Genomic DNA, 20,153 nt, shown 5'->3' on the forward strand with positions numbered 1-20,153 from the left:
CGTAATCAGGTTTACAGAGCAGTGCCATGATTATGGATGTTAAGGTTCAAATCCCAGAGAGAATAAGCATAATATGGCAGTCACACTTAGTGATCATCTTATCTTGTGGCAATATGATTAGTGGCAAAAATGATTAGTGGCAAGATAGGACAGGCATGTCAGAGGGTAGGATAGAGCAGCCTTAAGGCCTTGCCTGTAGTCTTCACTCCATTCTAGAGGATGTTCCCATCTTCTTTCTGCCTTTTCTAGTCAGTCTGATTTCATTGCCAAACCCGGTAAGAGTTCATCTAGATTTACACTAGATTTCTTGATTTGATTTATAAGGTGAAAAAACTAGCACAAGATGTACACATGATAGCTGGTAAGATTCCTGAGTATAAATCTGATTTCCTGGGTAGAAACGTTTTCAATGTCCTCAACTGTGAATACAAAGTTTGCTTGCTTTATTTCAGGGAGCTGTGTCTGGTTCGGGCACATGATGTGAAATTAACAAAGGAAGCAGAGAGGGCCCACAGGGATCTGGCACAAGCTCTTCTAGATGCTGAGAAGAATGCCAAGTGAGTCACCAAATGTTAGGCATTATGTCATACTTGCTTCACACCTTATTTCAAGAAACAAAATTTTATAGAAACATTTGAAGTTTTTTTTTTGTTACAAAAGTCCCTGAAGGAGTTAATATATGTAAAGTTCATTGCATATATTAACTCTTCCAGGTGCTGTTGAAATACACATCTTATTAAGTGTCTTTGTGTGAGAGTTTTCTGGGGGTATATGCCTAGAAGTGGAATTACTGGGTCATAGGATGTGCATAGCCTTGTCTTGCTAGATGTTACCAAATATTCCACAATGTAGTTGTACCAGTATGTTCTCTCAGCATTGTGTGAGATTTCCCTTTTACCCATTTCTTTTATCAATCTGATAAATATGGGAATTTATCTGGTTTTTGTTTGCGTTTTCCTGGTTAATGGTGTGAGTCTAGTTCTTTTTTAGATTTTAGTGAACCTACTGTGGTCCTAATATTTTTATTCTATTTCAGAGGTTAACACACTTTTTCCATAAAGGGCCAGATGGTGAGATACAGTTTCTGATGCAACTGCCTTTGTGACATGTGCCGTTGTAGTGCAAAAGCAGCCAAGGACAGTACCAGAACATGACTGTGTCCAATAGAACTTTATTAATCGACACTGTCATTTGAACTTATAACATTTCCATGTGTCACAGAATATTATTCTTCTATTGTTTTTTAACCATTAAAAATATAAAAAGTAAACTAAATATGTAAAAAATAAAAAAGGTTAAAATACTTAGCTCACGTACTATACAAAAACAAGTGATGGGCCAGGTTTGACCCCTAGGCTGTGGTTTGCTGACCTCTATTCTATTTCATTTTCTGTTAGAGTTCTGATTACTAGGAAGCTCTTGGGTTATATGTCAAAAGATATATCTGATTGCATTTTAATTTTTTTATTTATTTGAGAAATAATATTATTATATTATCATAGAAGCAGTACATATGCCTTATAAGAAAATTAGAAAATACAGACAAGCAAAAATAAATTTTAAAAAATCACAGTCTTACCACTTGTAGATTACTACTGTAAAAACCTTAGTGAATATTCTTGTGGAACTTTCTTCTATGCACATGGCATTTTTTAAAACCAAAATTGTATATACAGCGTGGTTTTTTTTTAGTCAACAATCTCTACCTACTTCAGCAAATTTTTGCTTCATAAATTACCTAGATCATATTTGAATTTTTCCAGTTATTCCCAAAATAAATTTTACATTGGGTTTTCCAAACCAGTACCCAGTCTAGGACTATACATTGCATTACTTTATGTCCCTTTTAATCAGGCATTGTCTTTCGCTTTTTTTAAGATGTGTTAAAGAGTAACTGTATTTTCTAAATGTCAAGAAAAATACAAATGTATACAAATATAAATTCAAACATATATTCTTTTATTCTGTTTTATTCCTTGCTAGAATGAGAGTGATACCCTGATCGCTTTTTGCCCCCTGAATGTGCTGTTTACTCTAACTGATTCACCCTTCCTGTCTTAGTAAATAACTATTCTATACTTTGTCTTCTATCCTCTTACCTCTGATACCATCTCTCCGTCCTCTTTCTGAGCTGATGACCTTGCCTTCTAAAAAGTAGAAACAAACTGAAGAGAACTCAAGCTCTCACCCCTACATCTCTCACCCACCTGCACCTGTGCTCATGCATTCTAACTGTGGATGAACTGTCTCCTTTCTAAGGCCAGTGTCTCCATTCGTGTATTACTGCATCTGCTCTTACCGGCTCAAGGTATTTTCAGCAAATGTTCCCTCTTCCTCCGGTTTCATTGATTTTTCCCTTTCTCCCTGATTAGTCCCATCAGTATACAAATATGCTGTAATTACTCCTACCTTAAAAACAACCAGAAAAAAAACCCCCAAAAAACAAAACAGAAGAAAACCCCAAACCCAAAAACCAAACATAAAACTCCCAAGTCCCTTAGGATGGCATATCCCCTTCTAGCTGTGGCCCTATTTCTCTGCTCCCCTCACAACAGACTTCTTCAAAAAGTTGTCACACTGATTATCTTACTTCCTGTCCTCCCGTTTCCACTTGAACCCACTCCAGTCAGGCTTTCACCCCTCCGACTCCCCTGAACGTCACTTGTCAAAGTCACCGGTGACTTTCATACTGCTAAATCCAGTTCTCATTTAACTTGACTCCCTAGCAGTGTTTGCTATAATTGACCAGTTGTTTTTACTTAAAACAGTATCTTTCAGTATATTATACTCTCCTAGTTTTCCGTCTACTTTCCCATCGGCTCCTTCTTACTGATATCCCTTACGGGTTCCTTACATCTCATTTTTTCTAAATGTTGGCTCACTCATTCCTTGGATCTTTCCTCTTTCTATACTCACTTCCTAAGTGAATACATTCAGTTTCCTGGCTGTTAATGCCATCATCTATGTACTCTCAACTCACAGATTTGTATCGCCAGCTTCAATCTTCTCCCTGAATCCCAGACACATATTCAACAGCCTTAACATTTTTGCTTAGATGCCTAACATTCCGAAACTGAATTTCTGTTCTTGCCCCCAAATTACTCTCCCCGCATGCTTTTCCCATTTCAGTTAATGGCAACTCCATCCTTCCAGTTTTCCAGCCAAAAATCTTGGCATTATCCTTGATCTCCTTCCTTCTCTCACATTTCCCATCTCTCCATCAGCAAATTCTATCAGCTCTCCTTTCATTATATATGCAGAATCTTCACTCCTTTAACTTCTTCCATCTTCATGTCTTGCTTGGCATATTACAATAACCTCTGAGTGGCCTTTTTTCTTCTACCTTTACACTACACTGGTCTGTTCTCCACGCACCAGCCAGTGTGATCTCATAGCACTTAAATAATATCATTTCTCTGTTCAGAATTCTTCAGTACCTCCCCATCTTACAGTAAAAGGTCATTTTAAAAATTCTTTTATTTTGGAGAGGGAGGGAATTAGGTTTATTTATTTAGTAGAAGGCCATTTTAAAAAATGGTTTGCGAGACTCGTCCTACCAGAATTTCTCTGACTTCTCCTAGTTTATTCTAGATCTGCTTGCCTTTGTGCTGTTCCTTGAACACACCAGGAAGACTCCAAGTTCAGGACCTGGAGGAGGATAGCTTCCTCTCTCCTTCCTTCAGACCTTTGCTCAAAAGTCTTCTCAGTAAAGTTTTTCTTGATCCCCTTATTTACAATTGTAATACACTTCACACTCAGTCCTCTTTCTCTGACTTATCTTTATCCATAGCACTATCAGTACTTAATATATTATGTTTTATGTAGGTCTTCTGGATAAACTTCTTAAGGGCAAAGGTTTTTTGTTTTGTTTAGTTTTGAACACTCCCGGCCATAAAGTAGGCACTAAACAGATATTTGTTGAATGAATTTAAAAAAAAAAAGAACTAGAACTTTTTTTGTGCTAATGTCCATTGTAAGAACAAAACATCTTCTAAAACCAGATAGAAGGGGAAGAAAAAAGAGAAAAAAAATCTCGTTATCTTTAAACATTGGTGGTTCTGAAGTGGGATGGTTTTTTTGTGATTAGAAATTGTAGGTGACACTTTTTTTCTGATAATAACATTATTTTGTTGAAAATTTAGAAAGTATGAAAACACATAAATAAGAAAATAAAGAGCATCCATAATTATTTCTCTTAGGGTTAACTGCTCTTAATATTTTAACATATTTTTCTTTTTTCTATGTACTTTTTATAAAAATGATATCAGACTAAATATACACTATCATAATTTGGGTGTTACTATTTTATATTGTACACAAAACATTTTCCTAATTTCCAGAGTATTAAGAACATTAGTTGCAGAGTATTTTCATCATAGAGCTATAGTGTATATTTGGCCAGTCCCTTGTTGTTGGATATTAAGATTGTTTCTGCATTTTTCTCTTTTGCTGTTATAAATAAGGATCATTAATTCCCTTTTTTAAAATTGAGGTCTAACTTTCAGGTAGTAAAGTGTACAATTCTTAAAGTTATAGCTTATTGAATATATATATATATTGATCTGTTGTGACACCTAAGGTGATTAGTTTTTTCTCCGTTAGTTTGAACAAATGGAAGCCTCCAAATAGAGGGAGGCTTAAGGAACTGATGCTGGTGGTTTATGGCTTTCACCAAAATTCGGGGAATTTTATGTCACTGGCCTTTAATTCTTTCAGCAAAGTTAATATTCCTTAGGAGGAAGTGCTTCAGAAGGTTTGTGAAAGGCTACTAGTCACTTTACAACTTCTGTGTTTGTATTTAATCTCAGAAGGGCTTTTAATTCTAAGAGAAGCTTTAGTGTAAGTTAGAAGGAAAAGATATGTTCTGGTAAATGTGAAGAAATAAGAGTTAAGAAAAAGATAATTATATTTAAGCTTTTGGTTGATTGATAAAGAGTTTCTTTAAGTCTTATACTAATTATATATAGTTTAAAATATAGTGCTTAACAGTTATTGTGCTTTGTGCCTTGGTACCTTCTTAATAAAGAATCCTAAATTCTATGAGAAAAAAAGCTAAAAACAGCTATATTACTGCTACTTGTATTCTGAAATTTCATTAGATATAGTGTGGTTATACCATTAGAATACCATGGTGAGAAAATTCCAGTGAATAAAGAAGAATATGATGAAAAGTGAGGGAGCAAGGAACCATATATCAAACTTTTTACTTTAAGACCTTTGTAAGATTTATAAATGAAATGGGGATTTTTTTCTTCTATTTCACTGTATATTAGTGTTATTACTATATCCAGCAATTATACCATAATTCCCTTATGATGAGTTTTAAAGGAACGAATTGCTTGTTTTAGAACAAAGTTATTTTTTAAAATATAGTTATATAGCTGCTTCTTAATTTTTCTTTCAGAATTGTAGAAGAATATCACGACTTATATACATTACAAAGAGGGAGGATGGAGAGTGATATTAAACAGTTAATGACAGAGAGAGCTATCTGGAGTTCAGCCACATACGAATTGTCCCTAAAGGTTGGTTCATCTGAAATCATAACTTCTTTTTTGGCTAAGTAAAGATTCATTTAACAATTTTGAATGATCTAGGCAAAACTTTAAAAATGAAGAGATATATTTAATTGATGAATCGTGTAGCTATTCTATTATGGGCCTTGAAAAGGAAAAGTTACATTTTTTTCTTTTGTTTCTTCTCTATTGGGTACTTGGCTGTTGCCCAATTAAAGGCTCTTTTTTTCACCGGAACCTATGAAGTATGAGCAAGACTTCTTTTTCTGTTGTTTGTGAACATGTTAAAACTTTCAACTTTAATTATACTACTAATAAACTAGGAAGAGTTATTCTTATTTTTTACATAATATAACTGAATTAAGATCACTGGATAACTCACTTTGGTTCTATTAGCTTGATACCCAAGATGACACCTGAATTGAAATATGGCAGCCTGTGGAGCATTATAATGATGCTTTAAGAAAGTAGCAAAATCCTACAATATTCTATTTTTCTAAACTGTTTGCTGGTTGTTTGGCTAATTTCATGTTTGAGACTTAATATAGTAAATTATGCATCCTCAACAGATTCAAGTTTTTGTCCCATTTTCCTCTGCCATGGTCAGACCTCATCTTGGACACAAATGTTCTATCCTGATGCACAATTTTAAAAGGGACATTGACATGTCCAGAAAAAACAATCATGACAATAAATGTAATATAAGAAACAAACCTGGAAAACAGACTCACAGTTGCAGAGGACAAATGAGTGGTTAATCACGGGAGTGGGAAAGGGGCTGAGGGGGCAAGGTAGAGGTAGGGGATTAAAAACTACAAACTATTGTGTATAAAACAAATAAGCTACAAAGATATATTGTACAGCACAGAGAATATAGCCAATATTTTATAATAACTATAAATGTAACATAACCTTTAAAAATTACGAATTACTGTGTCATACACCTAAAACTTATATAGTATTATGTATCAACTATACCTCAGTTTAAAAAAAAAAAAAAGAAAAATCTGGGAGCTAACATGTTCAGTAGAAGGAAAAAAGAAGCAAATGAGTTCTCTCACTCTAGAAGTAAACAGTAGAGAACTAACTGACCACTGTAAGAGATTTCTGTAGAAGAGTAGCTTGAATTGATGGGGCTTTGTGTTAGATCATCCCTAACAGGAAATGACAGCTAGGATGTCAGCCCCCTGAAAACAAGGACTTTGTCTCTTTTGTTTATAGCTATATGTACAGTGTCTTGAACTGTCATTCATTGAATGACTATATAATTGTTTCAGTGTATCAGTGATTCTCAAACTATGGTCCCTGGACCCCCTTGGAGGTCCATAAGACCCTTTATGAGGTCAAAACTAGTTTCATTGTAATACTAAGCTGTTATCTGCCTTTTTCACTCCATTCTTGTATGAGTGTACAGTGGATTTTTCTTGAAGCTACATGGTATGGGATATGGCAACAGATTGAATTCAGAAGCAAATAAGAGAATCTAGCTCATTCTGTTAAAGCAAACACTAAAGAGATTTGTAAAAATGTGAAACAATGTGCTCTTTTCACTGTTTTTTTAGTTTTAGAAAATAGCTTTTTTGTAAGAACTATGTTAACATATAGAGTTTATTAATGTTTAAGTGAATTAACAAATGTATATATTTTAAATAATTTCAGTTTTAATTTCCAGTGCAATAAATAACAATAGATATAATCCACATAAACAAAAGCTCTTTGGAGTCCTCAATAATTTTGAAGCGTCTAAAGGGCTTTTGAGATCAAATTGTTTGAGAACCTCTGCTGTATGCTATATTCAGTTTGGTTCCAGTTTAGTAGTTTTAGAAAATTGAATTTGTGATTCAAATTAGTTCATGATTTAAATAAGAAATTGTGATTGAAGTAATGATTCAATGTAAAATTGTTATGTGAAATTGGTTTGAGTTTAATTAATTACAGTGTACAAAAATATTTGTTAATATTTTAGGTTCCTAATTTTAATACTTTTTAAAAATAGGTAATTGAAAGAAATAAAATCTTATTGGCTAAAAGACTTTACCTCAGTGAAAAAGGCTGGAATAAATATACTAAGCATTTCATCATACTGCTGTCAACTAAGGTAAAGCTCAGTTCATTTAAGTCGTGGGAGGAGAGACTCCAGCTGTTGAGGCTTGAGACTCTAAGAAGCCTTTGTAAATTTATAGATTAAATTTTAAATACAGTTTTATATTTATGCTTTATTATGGGCAGAATGAAAAATCTAAGGAAAGGTGAATAAAGACTCTTACCTCTTTATATTTGTCTTCTATCCTAATTAAAGTAATTTAAGCAATTTATCTAATGCAGCAAATGTTATTTATAGACTTCTAGTGCTTCAACTAAAAAAAATGTAAGTGTGTTCATTGAAATAGTTGCATTATCGATGCGTTCTGTGCAATTTTATGGGAAAATTTAGTGAGCACACTAGGTTGAAAAGGAGGGAAGTATCATTTAATGTGTTTCTAGAGCCAAACCATTTACACAGGTCATTTAATTTAATTCTTATAACAATCCTATGAGATATATATTAGCATCTTTATTTTATAGATAAGAAACATTAATCTCAAGTAACATCCCTCAAAGTTACACATAGCCAGTCAATGGCTAAAATTTACATTTGGTTCTGTTTGGCTTTGAAATTTCTGTTCTTTCCAGTGTACTGCATTGCCTGCCATGCATGTCCTAGGGGGAAATTGGGCTCATGTTGTACAGGAAAAAAATCTTGTTCCTAATACTTTTTGTACAATGGAAAATTCACCACCAAAGGGACTATGTAATTGTGTCATTGATATTTTAAAATAGGAGTATCTTTTCAATTTTTGAATTCATTTTTTATGGATGTCTCTAGTATTACAATATTAATAATGGCGTAGTATATGCTAATAAGTATTTGTTACATGACTAAATGAGTAAGTGGCTTAATTCCATGCATTTTATCTAGGACACTGAAGATCTTGCACTGTTACAGAAGTTGACGCAGAAATGGAGAAACTTAGTGAATAAACTTAAACAGGAAGTGGAACAAAGTGAAGAGTCCACAAGGGAGAAATTACAAAATGTTAAGAAGGGCCTTGTCAAATGGCAGCAGTTCTTCAGAAATAATAGGTAGGTCTCCAGGAATCTTGTTTTTCTGATTATACTATGTGATTTTGATAACCCCGTCCAATTCTTCCTCTCTCTTTTTCTCTTTCTTTTACCTTATAATTACTCTAATAGTGATCTTGGTGTGGTAACCAGCTGCCCTAACAAGAGCACAGTCCTGCTAAGAGCTTAAATCATCTTGTGTTTTCTAATGCTAATCATCTCTGATCACCTTTTTTTCTTTTTTTAATTGAATGAAAGATTCTTTAAATTCCATAGTGCTTTACAATTTTCAGAAGTTTCACACACATGATTTTATATAATCCCATAATAACCCCTTTTTTCCCCACCCCTGTATTACCTCTCTCCCCTCTGGTAACCACTAATTTGTTCTCTGTATCTGTGAATCTGCTTCTTTTTTGTTTTATTCACTAGTTTGTTGTATTTTTTAGATTCCACATATAAGTGATACCATACAGTATTTGTCTTTCTCTGTCTTATTTCACTTAGCATAATGCCCTCCAGGTCCATCCATGTTGCTGCAAATGGCAAAATTTCTTTCTTTTTTATGGCTGAATAGTATTCCATGCTACATCTTCTTTATTCATTAATCTGTTGGTGGACACTTGGTTTGCTTCCATATCTTGGCAATTGTAAATAATGCTAGTATGAACATTGGGATGCATATGTCTTTTTGAATTAGTGTTTTTTGGGGTCTTTTGGATATGTATACCCAGGAGTGGAATTGCTGAATCATATAGTAGTTCTATTTTTAGTCTTTTGAAAAACCACCATACTCTTCCACAGTGGCTGCAACAATTTACATTCCCACCAACAGTCTAAGAGGGTTCCCTTTTTTCCACACTCTTTCTGGCATTTATTATTTGTGTTTGTTTTGATGATAGCCATTCTGATCAGTGTGAGGTGACATCTTATCGTGGTTTTGATTTACATTTCCCTAATGATTAACAATGTTGAGCACCTTTTCATGTACCTGTTGGCCATCTGCACTTCCTCTCTGGATAAAAGTCTGTTCAGTTCTTCTGCCCATTTTTAATTGGGTTGCTTGTTTTTTTGTTGTTGAGTTGTATGAACTGTTAATATATTTTGGATATTAACCTATCATCAGTCACATTTATTTTCTCCCATTCAGAAGGTTGTTTCTTCATCTCGTTGATGGTTTCATTTGCTGTGCAAAAGCTTTTAGGTTTAATTAGGTTCCATTTCTTTATTTTTGCTTTTGTTTCTTCATCTTGATATCTCTACTGAACTGCTGCTGCCTCCATTTAAGTCCAACACTTTTTCTTTTCTTTTGTCTCTTTAAAATCAAGTCAACTTACATCATTAATATTGGTCAACTTGAATATATAAATCCATCTGCAAATTCTGTAGCATAGTGCCTGTGCAGAGAAATGGAATCAATGGCCGGCAGTTTTAAGGAGGTTGATTTTGACTGGATATCGTACTTTGTAACAATTAGAGGAATCTGACAATGGAAGAAGCTGCCTGTAAAGTAAAGTGGACTAAATCACAGCCAAGGTTACTGGGAATCTGTACTTTGAATGCAGGCTGGACTTAATAATTTCTAAAGTTTTTTTGTTTGTTTGTTTTTCTTTTTTTTAAGATGCTCTATCTGTTGAGGAAACACATTTAGGTACCATTTACATTTCAAATTGAGAACAATGGTTTCAGTTTTTCATATCCTCTAAGAGGTTTACCAGTTAGGAGATTTGGAAGTTCTGGAAGCTGAAGCTGGTACACATCCAAGCAGTTGCCGCCGCCATCGCCCACTTGTACTGTGTGTTGACTCTTCGTGGGGAGGGAAAGATGCGTGGCAGTGGTTCTCTTCTCCCTTTCTCCTCAGGAACGTCTTTATCAAGAGCTTTCTCCTTGTGGTGCTTCAAGAGACATTAAAGGAAACTTTCTTACTAGGAGTTGGGGCTGCTGACCCAGGTGTTGCGCCTTGAGTGTTCATTAAGCTTCCTTTCTATTTATACATTGTTTTGGCAGCTGTGTTGAGCAGAAATTATCCTTATGATCTAATTTTGGATGCCGAGGACCCAGAGACCACCCTTTTAATACTGCTGTGACCTCTGACCCTCTGACTTGCTTACTTTGATTAGGGTCTGAATTTATTTTTAATTTGTAAATTTAGGGATGAATGCCTATGAGGGAGAGGCTGAACCTGGAGGGCATTCTTGAAAATCATTCAGGAGAAACAGACTATTAATTGTTATATATGTGTGGATTCATGATCTTGTTCTGAGACCCTGCTCTTGCTCTTTTTCCTTCTTTCAGTGGAAAAGATATTTTATCTCCTGACAAAGAAAATATATTCAAATCAGTTGTTCCAGACTTCAAGGAGTGGCAGAAGGTAAGACCTCCTAATAAACAGCTTGGTAATCAAAATGCTGTTTGTAAACTTGCCACTCCTCACCTACAACAGAGTCACATTTCATCCTTTAAAAATGCCTTTATGAAAGACAAGGAAAACATCAAGGCTACAGTGGCTTTAAAAAATACACCTAACTATTCTGTTTTTAGTTCTAGTTTAGATTTTTTGGGTCAAATAAGGTTAGGCTGCCAGAGAAAAATTAGGAAAAGATACTTGGGTGGCAGTCAGGATAGGTCTGGTTCTCTCATCTAATTGTCAGACATAAGTAATATCTGTGCCTCCCATGTGCCTGGCTTTTGTCTGAAGGACAAATTGGGCTTTAAAGATTAATAACATATTTTTTGCAAATTGTGGTAAAATATACATCACATAAAATTTACCACTTGAATCATTTTAAGTATACAGTTCAGTGGCACTAAGTACATTCATACTGTTGTGCAACCATCACCACCAACCATGTCCAGAGCTTTTTCATCTTCGAGAACTGAGAGTCTATGCATTAAACAGTAACTCTCCATTTCCTCCTCCCTCCACTCCCCGAGCACCTGGCCACCACCATTCTACTTTCTGTCTTTATAAATTTGAGTATTCTGGGCACCTCATATAAATGGAATCATATAGAATTAATCCTTTGTGACTGACATTCCCATCAACATAATGTCTATAAGTTTCATCCTTATTGCAGCATTATGTCAGAATTTCCTTCCTTTTTAAGGCCAAATAATATTCCATTGTATGTATATATTCCATTTTGTTTATTAATAATATCTTTTTTAAAGGGTTCAAGCTTTGAAAATAGGTTTCATTAATCACATTGCTATCACGTTATAGTAGTTTGACAAAGGGGAAAATGTAATATATTGAAATCTTCCAACATCAAACTCATAACCTAATGAAATCTCATCCAGACCCAAGGAAACCATTTTCTTTTCTTTTGAAATGACTTAAGCAGAATATTCTCAGAATTGAAGATCTTTGTTGTCCTAGTGACTTTTTTTTTTTTACTGTTTATCTGGAAATTTTGATATTGCATAGATAAAATTGAAAAAAATCATGCTTCTTTTTTTTTGGTAGGAATTATAATAATTCTCATTGATTAAGCACTTACTCTGTCAGGCTGAAGGTGCTTTCCACACATTATCTTGCTTACTCTTCATGGCATCCACATGATGCGGGTTTTATAATTCCCGTCCCACAGATGCAGAAATTGAAGGTTAGAAATGTTAAGTAACTTGCCTTAGTTATCTGTAAATGGTAAGTAGCTGACTCAGAATTTGAGACCATGTCTCTCTAACTCTAAAATTCTTACTTTTAATTGCTCTGCTGCATTGCTTCTCCACACTGATTACTGATCAGTATGGGTGATTTGTTTGCATTATCTGAGTCACAAATAATGGCAAGCTGTATTTAAATTGCGCTTTATTTTTTCCACAAATATTTATTGATATGTCATGTATGGCACTTGGACCTGGGGTTAAACAGACAAAAACCTGTACATTCTAGGAACTCTCCCAGTTTAGTGGAGATTATGTAAACAGAAATATTATATCCTCACCAAAGCAAATAGTAATTAAACGTGCTCAGCTTTCTGAGACCTAATTGCCTGCCACTAATTTTTTTACCTATATAGGATTTAATATAATTATTTTCATCCTGGTAAACTATGGGTTATCTTCTAGTGTATCAAAATTACTTTAAATTTACTTTAATTTTGAAAATAAATGTATGTCATATGAAGAAATGGTATGACAAATAATAATAGGATATGTAATTCCAAAATAATTGGAAGTCACTTAGGTTGACTTTGATGAAACCATTAGTGACTAATGTGCTAATCTCCTCATCCCTCCTTTCACCCTCTAGATGTTGAATGAAGACAAAGACAAGTTTTCTGGGGATCTTTTAGTGTCAAAATACGATTCTCTCAAGATTATTAAATGTTTACAGGAAAACTGGGCAGATATTGGGCTAGCGATATTTAGTCGCCATAAAAGTGTGGAGGGAAAGATACCACCAGAGCAGAAGCACATGGAAGAAATTGTGAAAAGCATAGGAAGACTCTACAAAGAATTTGAAATAAGAATAAATGGGGATAATGGTAAGAAAAAAACCATGATAATGATAATTAGATTGCTTGACATTATAAAGTATTTTAATAGTAATTGTTATTTTCAGTACAATTAATATTTAAAATCAAAGTAATACATATAGTTTTAAAAATCAAGCAAAATAAAGCATTGAGCATCACTTTATTGAGATATAATTCATGTATGATACAATGCACCTAGTTAGTATACAATTTGATAATTTTTAGTATATTCACAGACATGTGCAACCAGGTTGTAAATGGTTTAAAATAAATGAAGTCAAAATCATGAATGAGAGTGAAATTAATAAATCATTTTGAATACTCCTAGAAGATCAAAGTTTTCTAATAAAGACAATGAAAATATTTTCATCAAGGACAACAAAACATTTGCTTTTAAATTATTTCTCTTTATATATCTCTGAGATGGGAGCATTTTCATGTCATTTGCAAATGAGATGAGACAAAGGTGTAGAGAGGGTATTTTGCCATGATCTCACAGTGAATCAGTCAAAGATTAGATCCAGACTTGATCCTTGTTCAGACCAAAACTATAAACTTCATGTAAACCTGAACAATGACCTAAAAAATGACTCAAGAACTATATTTTTGTTTCTGTTATTAACTATCCTGTGGTCATGAAGAAGCTGGTTTTTTCATCACTGTCTTCTTAACAGGCTGACCCTGTGAGTTAATGTCTTTTACTGAAAACTGGAGTTCATAGTTTCTGGGTTTAGTACATTTCAGTCTCAGCTGAGAAGAGAAGACCCTTAGAGTAAAAACTCATCAGAGAAATTGTCTATTAGTCAGAAAAGCACTGATTACCTAGTGTTTGTTTAGGAAATACTCTTTGCAAGATTCTCTGCTAGGCAAGCTGTAGGATAATAAGAAAATGAAAAAAAGATACGCTTCTGCCCATTAGTATTTCATAATTTATTGTTGAAATAAATTATAGACTTACAAATTCTTCTGAAAGTTAATGCTTTTCTCACTTTTCTAGGTATCTCTAAAATTCTTCTAAGTTTGATTACTTCTCTTGAATTCTGCTCTTTCAAGTTGGAAAGCCTCCTGGAGTTTCCTGAAATGCTTCTTGAAGAATGGGAGGGACTTAATGAAAAAATGAATGAAATGAAATCTCAGTTGGATGCATTGTTAAGCATTATTGGTACTGTTCCACAGAACATAGATATGGATTCCGGCTCGTAAGTTCCCATAGCCCTGTGCTGGGTAGAAGAAGGGAATCCCAGCTTCTCAGCTGCATTTTCTGAGTCCCTAGCCTCAGCAATGTATATTTGGGGTCAGATGAGAAATCTTGACATCTTGTTTTTCCCAGGAAGAAAGCCATCTGACTGGGAGCTGGAGGGTGAGGGAGTCCTGTGTTCTTAACCACAGCAGTCCAGAGTGGGAGTAGTTTTGATTCAGATACCATAGACTCTTGCCTTTCTTAGTGAATCTTCATAAATTGTCTTGAGTAGATGTGTCTTCAGTTGCTGTTTGTCCTTAGAACCATTTCCAGAGGCTTTCATTTTTTTTTTCTTTAGTAGTTTTTCCCTAGCTCCAGTGGGAAATGGGTCAACTCTTACCCTGACACTGTCATGTTGTTCTCTTGAGAGAATTCTAAAATTCATTCTCAGTTTGTGGCCTCACTGGTCTAGAACTGAATGTAAAGGATGTGAGTGTGAGTCTTTACAGTAGAGAACTAACACTGAAAGTAAGATCTACTTTGTCCAAAGTGCATTACACCTCTGGGGTACCTACCAGGGGTTAGGAAGGCTGTCAGTGAGTAAGCCATTGCACCAGGTAATGCAAGGCTTTGATTCACTTTTCTCTGAGTTCTCAAACATTGTCAACACCGAAGTTTACTAGACCCAGCCAAATAAGACCCTTTCTTTTATCTGATAATTATGTCTATACTCTTAAGTGAGTTACTTATCTTTATTTTACTTGCTTTTTCCTTCAGGGTACTCCAAGCACACATATTTAACATGATTCAACAATGGCTTTTGAAGATAGGCAATGAGATTAACGATGGTAACATGGAACTTCAGTGCCAAGTATGTACTTGTAGGAATTTTTGAGGTTATTTTTCACCTTGGTTAGGAGTTTTCTTCAAGGAAAAATCATGTCAAGCCTATCTAATTGAAGCAGAAGGTTGGGAGGACAAAATAGGAACCTATATAATTACTCAGATGATTTTCAGTGGATTTGTAAATGCAGTATGTTCCTGCCTCAGGAATGAAGTTTCAGAGATGATCACAAGTTTTTGAGTTCTAATTATTATCTTTACTCTTTACTCAGTGTACTGAAATTTTTTTCCCTTAATAGCATTAATCATTTAAAAAATTTATGTTGGTGCCCCTCACTGGCTGAAGGGGTGACAGAAACATGTTTCTAGGAAGAAAGACAAGATGCCACAATACTATTGGTCAATAGTTATTAGAACAAATAGGGAATTGTTCAGCAATTCTGAAGAACTGAACCTGTGGACTTCTTAACCAGCACAACATGAAATCATAATTTCCAAAGGATGTCTTAGTTTATTACATTTATTGCCACCTCCTGGCCTTAATTATAATCTAAATTTACACAGGAATCTCTTATTGTAAGTAGAACTTAATATGCAAATATTTGATCTTACAAAATTGATAAAAATGAATTTAATTAATTTTAATATTACTTAAATTAGGCATTTGAAAGGCAGATATCATCACGTTATTTGGGAATACTACTTATGAAACATTATATCACAATCTGTGAGCATGTTATAAAGATAGAGATACCAAGAGTTGAGAAGCAAATATGGTAAGACTGGAATTATGGATCCAGAAGATTCCCAGGCTTGGGAGAAATTTCTTTGACTTAGAAGACAACCAGAATTAAGAAGACAAAGGGTAGCAGTGTGCCTATCACATAGTGGGACTCAGTAAATATTTGTTGAATGAAATAATGAAGAACATTTCAGCATTGTTAGTGTTTTATCGTGTTGCTACATTAACCCCTTCTTTGGTAAAATATTCAGTTTACCATTGGAGATTATCTCTGGGGAATCATATTTTCAATTTTTTATATTATGGAATTCAGTTTTTATAATGTATTATTTAGAAAGTGCCTTTATATACTTCTTATTTTTATATTTTATATACTTCTCTATTTTAATATGGTAGGTTTATAATATAATTAAACTGTATAGAAAACTTGAAAGATTATAAATTCCTCAAGGAGTATATATATATGTGTGTATATATAGTATATATATAGTATATATCCATATTAACTGGCCTAAGTATTTAAAAATGGAGAAGTTTGTCTTCTTTTCACACACCATTAATTTTCCTTTCTGATCTATTTTCTTACTTCCAGCTTTTGTTTTGTTTTTTCCTTCATGCATTTACTCCATCTAATCTGTGCTGCTTGACAGTCTAAAACAGTGATCTTCAAATTTTTTTTTCATGTACCTCTGTTAGCAAAAAATCTTTGAGCAGGTCATTTCTAACTTACTATTTCTAATTTACATACAAGAATTACTCTATTGGCCTGTTTTGTACATTATAAAATATACACAAATAGTCAAAAGGGATGAAATGAACAATATTTTAAAATAATTTTTAATAATGGTTAAAAAACTGATGTGATTGAACAGGCTTTATGATTTTTTTATAATCACGGGTTAATACTTAGTGATAAAGCCATTTGAAGGTCTGCTAAGTTCAGTTTGCTTCAGTACTTGTTTTTAAGGACTATCATGCTGAAAGAATAGCTCACAAAGAGACATGAATCCAAATTGAAGAAGTTCATTATTATCTGTGTTTATTAAATAATAATACTCATTTTTTCAATTCCATCAGTTATGTAAAGATTTTTTAACTGATTGATGAAATTTTCCATCTGCCATAGTGTCAGTCAATTGTTCTTATAAATATTCGACAATGCAGCATTTCTTTATTCTAATGAAAGATTCCCAACCAATTGAAACACATTTGTAAGATTTTGAAACAATTAGAAACTTATTTCCAGATACTCAGGTATATAAATTCGAAAATTTTTAAAAGTGAGCTATGTATCATTTTCAGGAACAAAATCATACCAAGATGGAAATCTCTGCAACTGTCCATTTTCAAAATGACCTCTCCATAATGTAAATTTCTTTTACTTATTGTTAAATATCAATTATATTTTGAAGAGACAAATTAATTGTGATTAAAAAGAAAACTCAGCTAGGAGATGACTAAGTTGCCACTTGTTATCCCTGAAAAGATTAGTAAATTTGGAACACGTCTCTTTCTAAAAGAAGAACAATTCATCCTAAAATTTCTCTTAAGAATTGTTGTTTACTCAAAGAAACTTTGTAAAATTTAATGTCCCAGTTTAACTTCATTGAAAGAAAAAATCCTTTAATTAATTATTTTAAAATGGAAGTACATTGACTTATAGTATTATATTAGTTTCAGGTGTACAACATAGTGATTCAATTTTTTTATACATTACGAAATGATCACCAGGATAAATTCAGTTATCATTTGTCACCATACAAGGTATTGCAATATTATTGACTGTATTCTCTGTGCTATACATTTTATCCCCATGACTTATTTATTTTATAACTGGAAGTTTTTATCTCTTAATCTTTCTCTATTTCACTCACCTTCCCACAACCCCCCAAAATAAACTCATCTTTTGTTTTATTCTCATTTAATCAAAATTACTTACTAATGGAATGAATGTATGTACTTGGGCACTGTACAACCTCTATAACCTTGAAATCAGATTGGTCATTGCCATCCTCATTTCTTGTCCTACCTTGATTTTCACACAGTAACTTTTTACCACACAACCATCAGTAAAACCAGCTTTAACAATATGGTATCATCAGAAGTGCTGTAGTGCATCTAAAGTTGAAACTGTGAACCATGTCAGATTTATGCTATGCTTGACAGGTGTTGCATATCACTATTTTCTACCTGAAGAATGTAAAATCCCATGGCATCCTTGAGAGTTCACTGAGAAGCCCTGTGATGCCTTGGTGCACAGTTGTGGAAACTGCAGCCCTGACTGGTTAATACTCTTGACCAACCTGAAGAAGAGGAAGAGGGTAGTTTAGTGTGGTATAGTGAACAAAAGAAGATAAGGTTACACTAGCTAAGTAGTGATGATTGGTTTTCAATAAGAATGATAGTGTTGTTGAAAATTGGACACAGGTATGATCAGTTCTATTTTTAAATTTATATGGTTTTTACTGTTTGACTTATTTTAAATGGATCATTTGTAATTGTTTTTTTTTAAACAGGTGGATGAATTGCATATACCCATGATCCAGTGGATGGCAAATTTGCTGATTTTAATGGCACCTGACTTTCCTGACCCAAACACTCTCATAAAGTTGGAGGAGAAAAGTGATGAAGAACATGAAGTAGAAATTGCAAAGTTAGAGTTAGATGCAGTTGCCCTGGCAAAAAAGTTGTCCCAATACTCCATCTATCTGAGCAGGTGAAACTATCGGTTTATCTTATTATTGCCCTTTTGAAGATTAAATGTAACATAAAGCAGAGGAGAGAAGGGCGGTTAAGTAGCAGCAATAAGGGATTGTTTTAGAAACATTTTAAAAACTTGAAATAAATGCTCATTCACTTTTTGAACTAGCTTCAACACTGTCCTGTTGGAATATGAAATTTTGGTGTTTTCCCAATGGATTTAGAATTCTTTTGAAAACAGTGTTAGCGTAGGCAGGATTGGAAGTGTGTACGTATGTAGGAGTGAGAATTAGTTAAAACAAAACAAAACAAAACACCTCCTTATTTGCATAAATAAACTATATCTTGTGTTTTTGCATGTACTGGGGGCATTTTATGAAGTAGCTTGTAGTTTCCTGTGTAATTCAGTGCATATATACTTTTATATGTTTCCCTAAACACCAACCAAAATATCTCTTAAAACAAAACAGAACAAAAAAAACTTACATCTGAAAAGTTAGAAGATTCCCATCAAATAAAATAAAGAAGATGTCTATAAAACTAATTTATTAACTAGAAAGCATAGTGTTGCTAGGATTACTTCAAATTCAGGAAGTAGCTTTTAAAATCTAGCCAATTTCCTCTTTGTTTCCTTTCAATGTTACCAATGGTCAAGAGTGATGGGAATGGAGGGGAGGAAGAGGACAAGGGTGAGAAACTAAGCAAGAGACAAATTATTTTTTTGGTGAGTCAGTAGCTTAATTATCATGGTAAACTTCCACTGGATCTGGACTTAAACACTTAGAAGAGGAACCAACAATAAAAAGATCATGCTGTGTATATGTTTTTCTTTTTCTTTGTTTTCCTCAGTTGTTGCAAAGATCTGGTAACAGCTATGGCTCTGAGTAAAGAAGATCACTTAGAAAAAAATCCTGCTAAGGAACTTCATGAACTGAATAAGATGAAGGTAATAACTCTGTATTCCCTTTACTTTTGTTTGTTTGTTTTAAGCAGACTTTTTAGGTTTAATTGATTTACAACAAACTGTACATATTTAAAGTAAGCAATTTGATAATTTCTAAAACATGCATACCTGTAATAGAAATTTAATAATTTCTAAAATATACATGCCTGTAAAATAATCACTGATAAAAAATAAGGAACATATCCAATAAACTCAAAATTTCCTTACTCCCCTTTGTAATCTCTCTTTGCAGCCTCTTCCTGTCCCCAGGCAATGTCTGATCCACTTTCTAACATCAAAGCTTAGTTTTCATTTTTTAGAATTTTTATAAAAATAGAATCAGACAGAATGTACACTTTTTGTCTGACCTCTTTGACTAAGCATAATTCTTCTGAGATTCACACGTAATGTTGCTTTTATCAAAAGTTCATGCTTTTTAGTGCTGAGCAATATTTCATTGGATGGATATACACAATTTATCAACCATTCTCTGCTGATGAACAGTTGAATTGTTTCTGTTTTTTTATTATTACAAGCAAAGCTTCAATGCATATTCATGTCCATATGCATTGTTTTCATTTCTTTTAAATAAATGTCTAGGAGTGGTATTGCCAAGTCATATAACCTGTGTGTGTTTAACTTTTTA

At 33.6% G+C, this 20,153-nt stretch overlaps 1 protein-coding gene across 1 annotated transcript in view; it reads left to right on the plus strand.

The window, feature by feature from the left end:
- The window catches only part of AXDND1 (axonemal dynein light chain domain containing 1), a 71,661-nt gene that overhangs the window by 24,201 nt on the left and 27,307 nt on the right, over positions 1 to 20,153 (plus strand). The window contains exons 11-20 of the mRNA XM_064478046.1: positions 453 to 557; positions 5,405 to 5,525; positions 7,513 to 7,614; positions 8,476 to 8,639; positions 10,914 to 10,989; positions 12,874 to 13,108; positions 14,097 to 14,298; positions 15,057 to 15,150; positions 18,381 to 18,580; positions 19,414 to 19,510. Of these exons, the coding sequence (XP_064334116.1) occupies positions 453 to 557; positions 5,405 to 5,525; positions 7,513 to 7,614; positions 8,476 to 8,639; positions 10,914 to 10,989; positions 12,874 to 13,108; positions 14,097 to 14,298; positions 15,057 to 15,150; positions 18,381 to 18,580; positions 19,414 to 19,510 (1,396 nt within the window). The remainder of the gene's footprint in view (positions 1 to 452; positions 558 to 5,404; positions 5,526 to 7,512; positions 7,615 to 8,475; positions 8,640 to 10,913; positions 10,990 to 12,873; positions 13,109 to 14,096; positions 14,299 to 15,056; positions 15,151 to 18,380; positions 18,581 to 19,413; positions 19,511 to 20,153) is intronic.

This window comes from Camelus dromedarius, chromosome 23 (genome assembly GCF_036321535.1).
Source record: "Camelus dromedarius isolate mCamDro1 chromosome 23, mCamDro1.pat, whole genome shotgun sequence".
In the NCBI taxonomy this organism is placed as follows: domain Eukaryota; kingdom Metazoa; phylum Chordata; class Mammalia; order Artiodactyla; family Camelidae; genus Camelus; species Camelus dromedarius.